This window comes from Rhinopithecus bieti, unplaced genomic scaffold (genome assembly GCF_001698545.2).
Source record: "Rhinopithecus bieti isolate Rb0 unplaced genomic scaffold, ASM169854v2 scaffold_18620, whole genome shotgun sequence".
NCBI classification, from domain to species: Eukaryota; Metazoa; Chordata; class Mammalia; order Primates; family Cercopithecidae; genus Rhinopithecus; species Rhinopithecus bieti.
In genome coordinates this window covers 1,273,355-1,285,889 of record NW_016809631.1, presented here as the reverse complement: position 1 = coordinate 1,285,889, position 12,535 = coordinate 1,273,355, and the positions used below count along the sequence as shown (strand labels likewise).

The 12,535-nt window shown below is 39.8% G+C and overlaps 1 protein-coding gene across 1 annotated transcript in view; it reads left to right on the top strand.

Annotated features, from left to right (window-relative positions):
• The window catches only part of BICC1 (BicC family RNA binding protein 1), a 328,432-nt gene that overhangs the window by 188,218 nt on the left and 127,679 nt on the right, over positions 1-12,535 (top strand). The window contains exon 4 of the mRNA XM_017889898.1: positions 6,286-6,355. Coding sequence (XP_017745387.1) covers positions 6,286-6,355 — 70 coding nt within the window. The remainder of the gene's footprint in view (positions 1-6,285; positions 6,356-12,535) is intronic.

Sequence of the window (12,535 nt, the reverse complement as noted above, 5' to 3'; positions counted from 1 at the left end):
GCTGGTCAGGCTGCAGCAGCTGACCAGCACTGATTGTCCGGCACTCCCTAGTGAGATGACCCCAGTACCTCAGTTGAAAATGCAGAAATCACCGGTCTTCTGTGTCGCTCGCGCTGGGAGTTGGAGACTGGAGCTGTTCCTATTCGGCCATCTTGCTCCGCCCCCATCTTCATCAGATTTTTATGATGAAAAAAACTTTTGCAGATGAAATAAAAAATATATATATATTTTCTTATATCAGCAATCTTAATTTTAATTGTTTCATATATTTTAAAATTGATATTCTTTGGTCAAGCCCTTTTGTTACTATGAATATTTGCCATTCATCAAATCTGATATTACCATAAGAATGAAGTTACACTTCAATTATTAGTTCCCTATAAGAAATGAGCACAGTACATCTAACAACAGAAATTTAAAACAATTATATATTCAAATAGTTACATTTTTAGATGGACTCCTCCAAAATCTCTTTTCTTATGACATATAGGATTGCTATTCTGAGAGAGCAGCTAAAGAACCCTAGCAGAGATTGGTAAAATTGAGAAGAGATTTTTTTTTGTCAGTGAGGATGTCCAGAAGTTGAAACTCACTTACCTGAAATAGCAAAATCATATAGCATCCAGAATTATGAGTTAGAACAAGAGTTTTAAAATAATGTGTGTTTTAATGTTCATGGAAAAGGATTCAACATCAGATGTTTGTTCTTTGAACTTTCTTTTGATTTTGTGGTGGTGGAAGTAGGGACAATAGTAAGATTTTAAGAAACTAGCTGGAATTCACTTTAGGGCTTCCCCCCACCGCACCCCCCTCCCCGGCCCTGAGACAACATCATTTTCTTCGCAGAGATTTTGTGGCTTTGCATAACTTGGCATTCCCTAATTTAACTGACACCATTATATTTATAGTTTTGTTTCCATAAGGAAGTACTAATTATTTTAAACATGTTTCCCAACTTTCAGGTAACATTTCACACAACTGGGAGGCATCAGCATCATATTTTGAGTGGGGGATGACCAGAATGATCTGCTTAACTGAATTATTCCTTGAAAGCAAACTAAACATTTTGGACAACATATTGACTTACTTAAGCATATCATATGTTTCTTGGAAGTGATTTTCTTGTCAGATTTTTCGGGAATTGGATTGTGAGAAATGCACAGTATCCTCTTGAAAAAGTGTCAGTGTCTCTGTCCATTGTAGCATCCATAAAATTATCTCTTTATTTCCATGATGTTTTTGAAAATGTTACTTTAATGTTTATAGAAAATAATTCAAAATCAGTAGTTTGTTCTTTGAGTTTTGGTTTTGTGAAGGTGCAAATAGGGACAATAGTGAGATTTTTTTAAAGACCAAAAACCAACTAACTGAAACTCACTCTGGAATTTTTTATTTCCCCTGAAAAAGAAATAGTCATTTTCTTCTCAGCAGTTTTGTGGCTTCTTTGATTTCAACCACATCTTCCTAGCCTTACCTTTTCCAGTTCCCTGATTTACCTGCCTTGATGAACATTTAGTACATATTTTTGCATAATTTGTGGATACAGAACCTCTGACTTGCTTACTGCCTTACTTCCTGCCTTGGTACCCCTTCTTCCATCCCATGCCACCTGCAGGAGATGTGCTTGTCAGCCCTCACATCCAGTAACCTAGCTCCAGTACTGGGGTTCCTGGAACCAACCTCTACCCACACCCCCTGCAGGAGATGTGCCTGTCAGCCCTCAGATCCAGTAACCTAGCTCTAGTACTGGGGGAACACTTACCCACACCCCCTGCAGGAGATGTGCCTGTCAGCCCAATTCCGGTACTAGTCTGTATGGGGTTCTTTGGACAACCTCTACCCACACCCTGCAGGGGTGTGCCTGTCAGCCCTCAGTCCCAGTAACTGGCTCGTACGTGGGGTTCCTGGACCAAACCTCTACCCCACACCTTCTGTAGGAGATGTGCTGTAGCCTCAGATCAGTAACCTGTCTAGTATGGATTCTGGAACCAACCTTACCCACCCCCCTGCAGGGATGTGCTGTCAGCCCAGATGCAATAATCTAGCTCCAGTACTGAAGTTCTAGGACCACCTCCACCCACACCCCTGTAGAGACCTTGCTTCCTCCCTACCCCCCACCCCCGCGCCCCCATGACAGATGCTTCACACTCCACTACTCCCATCACTGACTGAGGCTATCACAAATTAATAGTGTGCCATATCAAAGCTGTAAGAATAGACCTACAATGGAGTCATTGTAGATGATGGTTTTAAAAGCGTCATTGATGACATCCTAAGGAAAAATTTGACTTCCCAAAAGTGAGTAAGTGTGGCCCCTTCCTATGTGTAATCACTGCACTGGCCAGAATTTATTTGTAGGGAGTGTCAGCCAAGCACAGGTACTTGTTGGCTTCTCTTTGTGTCACCAATTCAAGTCAGTTTGAAGGGCATTAGTGTGCACAGCCGTAGACAGTGGGGATGACAGGAGACACATTACCCATCCTGGATGTGTGGGGAGAGCCTCGAAGCCCTTCGGCTGCACTGAATCACCCTCAGGGCCTTGCAGGTACCAGCCGTCTCTTCTTTTTCCAGACCTTTCCACATGCCCTTCTCCTCTTCCTGGGTCACTTTCTTCACCTTTTCTCTGGTGAGCCAACTTTTTCTCCTCCTCTAGGTCACAGCATTAGTAAGCATTTTCTTGAGGTAGCTTTCCTTGACTACCCACGACCGGGTTAGGATCCCCTCTGTACATGCTCATATTGTGCTGCCCCATTCTGAAACATGGCACATAGTACCATGACGGCAATTACCTTGTCTTCTCCCTTGTTAGATTCTGAGCTCCTGCAAGGTAGGAATCATCTCGTTTGCTGTTGTATCCCTAGTATCTAGGACTGTGCCTGTCTGACCAAAACTTATCAGTATCATCATAAATGCAAGGGCTGATATTATCAAGCACTCACTATGTGCCATGCTATGTGCTTAGGGTTTTCTTATTAAGTTCTCACAACAACTTTAGAAATAGATATGATAATGAATTTTACAGAGGAGGAAGTTGAGACTGATAGAAGTTAAGTAATGCGCTCAACACAGCACCCCTAGGAAGCAGCAGAACTGGTATTTGTCTCCAGAGTCCTTGCTCATAATGGCTGGATTACACACAGTGATGAACAAATAAAGGATGTCTGCAAAGGCATCCGGCCAGAGCTCTGTGTGGGGCCAGCAGCTTCATGAATGATCCAAGGAGTTGGCATTAGCTGGCCAGAAATGGTGTTCCAGAGAGTCACTTTTTTTCTAGTTGTATAGGAGAGGTCAGCTCCAGATGCCAAGTTCTAATTACTGGCAGTTTGTTTTCTCTAAGAGGTTTGGCATTTACTCTGGCTCATAGAACTTTAGAGGTCATGTGGTATAGTATACAGAACTCTGGTGTTAGAATTAGGGATTCGAGGCTTGAATTACCCCACTTTCCCTTAAACACAGTGTTGACGTGAGTAGGTTGAGAGTGGTCTTTGTGAGCCCACTTCTCTGCACAGTATAGACAGGGAGTTGTAGTGGGAGTTAGAAGGAGTGTGTATAAAGCTGTCTCCCCAACTTGATGGCAGTTACCTACTGCTCTTAGGATATTTTCTCTGGCATATTATTTCCTGTCATGGGGCACCTATTGGTGCTTAATAAAATGAGTGTACATGCAGGGTGATTTCTGGGCAGTTCTAATGATTTAAGATTTCAGAAAGTTACGCCTTCTACCCATACGTTAAAAGGGAAACTTCTGTTACAGTATCATAATATGGCCCTTGACATCATTTACTGGATTAAGCAACTGCATTATTTAATTCAGAAAAGGAAAAGCATGTAGACTGTTTTCTTACTGCCTCCGCACCAACAGCAGCATTATAGTAAGATCTTATTTTTCTGTCTTTCTTTCTGTTTGTTGTTGTTGTTGTTGTTGTTGTTGTTTTAGAAACAATGTCTCAGTCTGTAGCCCAGGCTGGAATGTGGTAGCATGATCATAGCCCACTGCACCCTTAAACTCCTGGGCTCAAGTGATCCTCCTGCTTCAGTCTCCTGAGTAACTGGGACTACAGGTATCTGCTACCATGCCCAGCTAATTTTTGTATTTTTTTGTAGAGATGGAGTCTCACTATATTGTCCAGGCTGTTCTCAAACTCCTGGCCTCAAGCAGTCCTCCTGACTCAGTGCTGGGATTATAGGCATGAGCCACTGCATGCAGCCTTATTTTTCTATCTTATCTCTTTGAGAGTCTAAAGTAACTTAGAGGAAAATTCTGAAACTAGTTAAATCCAGGGCCTGCTATGTACAGGGCAGAGAATTTAGTTTCTGTTTTGCAAAGACAGGCTGTAAATAAGTAAGTACAGAAAATAAGAGGATTTCCACTTGCAATAAGGGTTAGGAGGGAAATAAACACAGTGAGGTGGGAAGAATAATTGTGGTTGGGTTGGTGTGAGAGTAGAAAAGGATGGGGAGTTGGACAAGATGGCAGCTGAAGTCTGAGCATGAGAAGGGGCGGGGATGGGAAATTGTGGGGAAGAGATAACAGTGAATGCAGGAGCTCAGCAGGAGAGCCTGCTGGACGTGTTTTTGGGGTGGCATCATGGCTGATGCCGAGGGAGTTGAGAAATAACATTTTATTTTTTATTTTTTACTATTGGTTTAGACTTAACTAACCAAGTTGATGGCGCAAACAACTAAACACATTAGCAGAGACAGGCATGAATGAGAGAAGCAGCTGGGGCCAGGCGCTGTAGGGTTAAGGTAACCAGCTCACCTGCCTTCAGGGCCAGACCAGTACCTTGACTTAGTGAAGACAGTGTGGCCTTACTTTTGTTCAATTTTTAATAGAGCCATAGGTGTAGAGAAATATTGCTCTGAGAAAAACAGCAAACACGATGATAAAATGGCAAGTGAGCAGTACAATGCCATGATGATGATGGCGAGTGGCCTTTGACCTCAGAGAGACACAGTAGGGACTGGGAGCAGCTCAGAGCCTGCTGACCCTGACTGAAGGGGACAGCTGTTGCTCAGTGCCAGCCAAACGTTGCCATGTGGGATTGTGAGCTGTCTGTGCTAAATGTGCCAAGTTTTCCAGAGAACCAGAAATCTGAATTTTTCTATGAAATTCTCAGATTTAAAAATGTTGGCTCAAACTTTGAAAAACCCTACAATGAATAGACAAAATGCATATGTGGACTTACAGTCTGAAACATCTGCTGGAAGCCCTTTTATATTATGATAAAGGGGGTTTAATGAAGTATGATACATGTGAAGCATTTCCTTGTGCCTGGTACAAAGCCAGTACTGAGGAGAAAAAGGTACTTATTATTCATTGCACTCTTGATGTGTTTAAGTTGTTTTCACCATTAATTTATTTAATGAACTCTCAATCCATATTAAAGATAAGTATTATCCTAGTTTAATTCAAGTGATTAAAGTAATGAATGATTTTTTTTTTCTGTTTGCATATTGGTTAGTAGTTTGCCCTATTAGTTTGGTTAATTCTGTGTTTGTGTTACATGAGCAAACATTAATTTTGTGTAATTGATGGAAAATTAGTGAGGAACAAAGGATGCACGTTTTAAATCCTGTTCTTCTCTTGTTTACTGTCCATTTCCATTGCTGGACAGTCGTTGCTTCCCTCACTTGTCCTGGTGCTTCCACTCATTTAGGTCTTGAGACCTCCTAGCCAGTGTTAGCTGCATGTGCAAGTGGGAAGGACTTTTGGCAAAAATGCCATTCTGAACCAGGAAAAGGATGATGGGGAATGCAGTCCTATGACGTGATGTTGCATTTAGAAGGTTTTCATCAGTTTTAATGAAATACAAATGTGCCCAAAGTAAGTTATTTTTTCCCCCAGGGAAAAAAAAAATCTTCATTTAGTATGGTCTAACTCATGCAGTTTTGTATTACAGGAATCATGTTTGGTGTGTTGCAATCCCTTGGCAATTGTCTTGGGGAATTTTATTCAGCACAAGCATCTCTGACGGTTCTGGCATCAAGTTGGCTTAATTACTTGTTCATGTACTTTTTGGTCTTTGTGTTAGAATTCTGAAGCATCGTGGAGAGGAACACTGGGAGTAACAAAATATATTTGAATATTTCTAATAGATTAAAGGCTTATAAAAAATCTTTTTCCCCCCGAGGATTTTTTTTTCTTTGCATTGTTTTCAAATGAGATCATTTTGTATCACATGAAGCTAGGAACTTGAAAATAAACTTTTTTGTGTGTGAAAAATCTTATCTGTAAATACAATTTTTTAATTGAGTCAATATTTCTCTCAATTTTGGCTACAGATCATGGAGGAAACAAATACGCAGATTGCTTGGCCGTCAAAACTGAAGATCGGAGCCAAATCCAAGAAAGGTAAATTGTGAGAGAGCGAGAAATAGGTGGTTTTGATAACTGAGATTATGGAATCACTGCAGGTTTGCTGGGGAAAAAACTAACATTTATTCTTAACACTTTTGTCCCAAAATATTTGTTAAGTAGAATTCTTTCGGAAGGATTTTCATGATTAAAAATAATATATAGTTTTTTATCCAGCAACAGAAAAATATTAACTATTAACATTATGATAGAAATGTAAAAGATACAACAACCTGTGATTTCAAGGGTGCTCATTCGATTGATATCATGAGTCATGGTAACTCTTCACATGTTTTTAACACATAAATTTCTATTGTTTATATTTCAGAGTTCTTTTTTATGTACTACACAGGTTTAATAGCTGCTTTTTTTTTTTCCTTCCAGTATGATATGAACCTTAGATTTCAGGTCTCGAGTGCTGCTTGTCTTCATCTGTCAGACAGCAAAGAACCCATTAGATTTCCCTTTTAGGCTGAGTGTTTCCCTTGCCTGGTTTTACCCTATGGGACACTACACAATGTATAGATGTTCAGAAATGAAAATAAAGGCCTCCTTAGTTTTCTTCCTGGATTACATAGTATTTTCAAATGTGACCTGCTAGTATATATTTTATGGATAGTTTTAAAATATGACCTTAGTCTCAACAAACTTTGTTGAGTATATTTCATTAGAAGAATGCAGATGCATGTAGTTGTCAGGATATAATGACAAATACCATCAAACAATTAAAAAAAATTGCAGTCTGAGCATTATCCATCATGGTCTGGCTTTCTTATTGTTGCTGTTTAGTTTCATATTTGCTGCCCCTTCTCCCCATGATTTACTGCTAAATGATAACATTGCAAGATTTCTCAGTTTCCTTTCTTACTTCAGTCCAGTTTTGCCTTCTTTTAATTGCATTTCATTAGAGTTAACTCATCACATGGAATAAAAATTATTTTAGTTATTTAGTGAGTGTTGTTAGCTGGACTTGAATTGACAGGAATTCCTATAGAAACTCCTTTCTTGTTACTTTTTGTTGTTGTTGTTTTGAGACGGGGTCTCACTCTGTCACCCAGTGGCATGATCATGGCTCACTGCAGCCTTACCCTCCCAGGCTCAAGCCATCCTCCCACCACAGACTTGAGTAGCTGGGATATAGGCACACACCACCATGCTTGGCTGATGTTTGCGTTTTTTGTAGAGACGGAATTACACTATGTGTTGCTCAGGCTGGTCTTGAACCCCTGAGTTCAAGCAACTCTCCTGCCTTGATCTTCCAGAGTGTTGGGATTACAGGTGTGAGCCACCGCACTCAGCCTTGTTACCTTTTTAATTGTTATCATGGGCGGCAAGGAATTGGGAACTTATATGCTAAACAATCATGAGAAGACATGGTGAATTTGCAAGTGCAATTCTGTATCTTTGTATAAACTTGTATTTCTCAAGTGGTGTAGAATATATTCTTAATTAATCTTCAATAATTTTTGTGGTATGTTGGAATGTTTTGTACTCATCATGCAGAAGAAGAAACTGACGTTCATGGATTATCTAGCTATTTGCAGCATTTAAAAATTTCTGTCCTACTACTTGAGTAAATTGGAACTTGAACGTAGACTAAATCTTCTTTCCCTATTGTCAGGCATTTTTACTTAAAGAATAAAATTAGCTTTATTACTAGCCTAATAAAAATGCAACTTAATCAGTCTCCGAAGAAAATCTCCAAGAAAACGTGAACATTAAAACAATTCCAGATAACTTTTTATGTCTTATTCTCTTGCAGTATCCATGCTGTTGTTTTCCTCTCCCTATGCCATTATCCTGAGAAACTGAGAACTGTTTAGTTTTTGTTCAAAATGTGGTGACAACATTAGACATTTCAGAAAATACGGAGATGAATAGATTTTATTCGTTGGTTTCTTGTCATTGGCACTTAACCCATTCAGAATGGCCAACTATATTGTACATTTTGATTATATATTTTGCTTTGGAATTAAGAATATTTCAGCAGTACATTCTACGGCGTTTGACATAATTTCCACATGGTTAAAATTAACCTTTGGAATTGTGCCTAAGAATTGATCCCTTCAGGCCTGGATCTACAGGCATCATTTTATTTTGTATTATTTATGAAGTGTTATGGATGTATATACTACTATATGATGCACAGAATGCACTTAAAGAGCACATGGAAGAGAGAGAATCCGAAGTTTGCCTCAGAGGAATTTACTGTTCAGAATTTACTTGAGTTGCTCTTATCATTTAAGCACACAGCTGCTGAATCAGTTTTTGGCTAATATCCCTGGTATGTGTATACCTATATTATTTTTTAAATGATTCACTTCAGAGATGCAATTTTTGGACCAAAATTTGTATTTAATAAATATGAAATGAAAATGGCAGGAGGAATGTTAGAAGGTAATTATTTGCTCTTTCATCTGATGTGGCTGTTCCTTCTCACCCCTGAGTGTTATAGAGGAAGGAATTGTTGGTTTTAATGCTTTTTCATTCCAGATTATTATTATTCAGGAGACCCAAGAATATAAATATTTAGGGACCCATGCCATATTTTGGGTGATAATTACATTAAAAATCCCATGGTGATGTGAAACTTTGGAATATATACATAATCCCCAGGCTGTGCTAGAGACAGTACAGCCATAGGTTTGTGTTGCATGTCACTTTTGAGTTTCTAAAATGCATGTTGGCTAAATATTTGAGCCTAGACAAACATTTTTCATAGCCACTGTTACCAGTTTGCCCCCTTCTTTACCTTACTGGAATTTAGTCCTGTGTTTCCTAAATTAGCTTCCATAGCTCTGTCTAAACTTTATTTTTTAAGCCATTAATCCTATATCCAGAGCTACTGTTTGAGTGGCTGTATGGCTCACTTGCTTGAAGCGCTGGTAGGAAGCTGCCTGGCAAGAAAAGCAGCCAACAGCCTGAATTTGGCATCAGTTAGCGAGGTCAGATTCTTCTCCTTTAAAGATGCTGGCTCAGTAGTTCTGAGGCTGGTAGTGGGAGCTGCTATATTTAACAAGTTTCACTGCTTGTTCTTATGGTCAGGCTGAGATTTGTGAGGAAACACAAATCTCACCATCTAACATGGAAATATCATGATTTAGTCACTAAGAAGACCACGTGTTCTGAAGGCAGTGGGTAACAGGCAGAGTCCTTCTACAGTCACTTCTGGATAATGCCCATCTTGGCATCTCTAGAACTACATTTTTATGGATGCATTAATTTCATTGTTCTATCATCTTTGTAGTCAGTTAACGTGGATTAGTTTAGAGTGATGACAACCTCATTATTCTGTGCCTGTGCTAAATGTTGGATAAAAGACCATCTAATTTTTGTCCATTCCCTTCCCTCCTCCCTTTCTTATCTCACTTTTCTTACCTTTCACTCCCCTTTCATTCTTCTGTGACTGTATTCTAGATGGAATATAGTGGGGGGAAAAGTAATAGAAATATTTTCATGTGCACAGAGCATTTTAGGTAAGTGCATGTTTTGTGATATAAACTAAGAAACTATAGAATTATTTAAACTTTTTTAAATTTTAGATTCAGGGGTACATGTGAATGTTTTTTTACATGAGTTTATTGCATACTGGTGGAGATTGGGCTTTTAGTGTTACTGTTACACAGATAGTGAACATTGTACCCAATTGGTAATTTTTCAAGGCCTTGCCCTAGAATTTTTTAAAACATCTCTAGAGTATTGGAAATTGTTGGAAGGTTGAATCCACATTAGAGCTGGAGAGAACTGAGCATTTAAGGTTCAGTATAATGGACATTTAAATCGGTGACTATAGAATTGTCTTAAAGAGGGTCATAATTGAGAAAAACAAAGCATTTGGTATTTCTTCTGTATAATGTAAATTTATTTTGAGTGGATAAAAAATCTAACTGACTCTAACTCTTAGAGTGAGAATACTAGAGCAGTCTCCTGTATGTTGAAAAATTTGAGGTTTGTGCCTGTGAAACCAGTATTTAAGGATTAAGGTGTTTAATACCATACACCCTTACCAACAGAATAACTTCAAGCACTCATTAAAATTTTTAACATGCTATTCTGAATCATAGCCTTAGTATTTTAAAATAAGTGAAGCTTCATTAAAGTACAAATTGCATTCTTAACAAATTTGAATGTTTTGCCAAATAGAAGTCCTGCCAGATCTGCTTTAAGAAATAGATAAAAATGATTTGTAATGAGAATTTATCACACTGGTATATTGTGTTGTGAGCTTCATGATGCTAGATAAGTTTGTTTTCTTAAACAGGTAAACATTTTTCTCACAGTCTTCTTTTGCTTTTAATCTCCTTATCAGTCTCTTCTTAGACTGGCAAAGGTAAACGGTAAATGGTATGGTTTGGCTGTGTGTCCCCACCCAGGTCTTATCTCGAATTGTAATCCCCTTTGTCCCCATGTGTCAAGGGAATGATCTGGTGGGAGGTGATTGGATCATGGGGGTGGTTTAATTCCACACTGTTCTCATGATAGTGAATGAGTTCTCACAAGATCTGATGAGTTTAAAACTGTTGACAGTTCTTCCTTCCCACGCTCTCTGTCCCCTGCTGCCATGTAAGATGTGCCTGCTTTCCCTTCCACCATGATTGTAAGTTTCCTGAGGCCTCCCCAGGCATGCAGAACTGTGGGTCAATTAAAGCTCTTTCCTCTGTAAATTACCCAGTCTCAGGTGTTTCTTTATTGCACTATGAAAACAGACTAAAACAGTGAGTAAAAAATTGTTTCAAGTTTTTAAGCCAAATTTCAAATAACTGAGGTCAACATGAATGAAGGTTTATTGCAGAGTTCAACCAAGTGATAGGAACTAATCTCTGCAAGTTGCATGATGACTTATGAAACCCCAGGACTAGCAGGAATGAGAGGCATTGACTGGGTTGCTTGATGTTTCCTGGTTTGGAGGCAATTTGGCACCAAGTTCGACCATTCTCTTCCTCCCAGAATCAACAAAAGAATCTTTAGAATTCCGTGAGTTTTTATTGTTTTTGGTTACATTTTATCAGAACAAGTAGATATCTAATAGAAAATGTTAGCATGAGAAAAATAGTAGACAGTTCATTTTGTTTTTTCCAGAAGAAAATGTTTTGTTGAGTATGCTTACACTTTTTTTGGGTGTTCATAGTGAACTAGTTAGTTGAGGGCTTTAACATAGTTACACTTAAAGGGCTGAGGGCAGGGAAAATGCATAGCAGGGCATGCCATGCTGGACCAAAGTGTTTCCAATGGTGGGTTGCAGCCTATTCATGTGTCAGGTGTTAGGTTAGTGGGTCGTAGCCAGTAGTAAAATAACCCAACTAGGTTAAAAAAATAGAGTGTAAGGGCATTGTTTTCTTATTAAATTACATTTATTTTGTATTTTTTGAGACAGAATCTCACTCTGTTACCCAGGCTGGAGTGAAGTAGTGCAATTTCACCTCATGGCAACCTCTGCCTCCCGGGTTCAAAAGGTTCTCCTGCCTCAGCCTCCTCAGTGCCTGGGACTACAGGCACACACTACCATGCCCAGCTTATTATTATTATTATTATTATTATTATTATTATTATTATTATTTGAGATGGAGTTTTGCTCTTGTTGCCCAGGCTGGAGTGCAATGGTGCAATCTCGGCTCACCACAGCCTCCACCTCCCAGGTTCAAGCAGTTGTCCTGGCTCAGCCTCCCGAGTGACTGGGATTACAAGGCACCCACGACCACCACGCCTGGCTAATTTTGTATTTTTAGTAGAGACAGGGTTTCTCCATGTTGGCCAGGCTGGTCTTGAACTCCCGACCTCAGGTATTCCACCCACTTCAGCCTCCCGAACTCCTGGGATTACAGGCGTGAGCCACCACGCCTAGCCAGCTAATTTTTTTGTGTGTATTTTTAGTAGAGACAGAGTTTCACCGTGTTGGCCAGGCTGGTCTTGAAATCCTGACCTCAGCGGGGGCAGGGGCGGGGGGGAGCGGAGCAAGATGGCCGAATAGGAACAGCTCCAGTCTCCAACTCCCAGTGCCAGCGACACAGAAGACAGGTGATTTCTGCATTTTCAACTGAGGTACTGGGGTCATCTCACTAGGGAGTGCCGGACAATCGGTGCTGGTCAGCTGCTGCAGCCCGACCAGTGAAAGCTGAAGCAGGGCGAGGCATTGCCTCACCTGAGAAGTGCAAGGGGGAAGGGAATCCCATTTCCTAG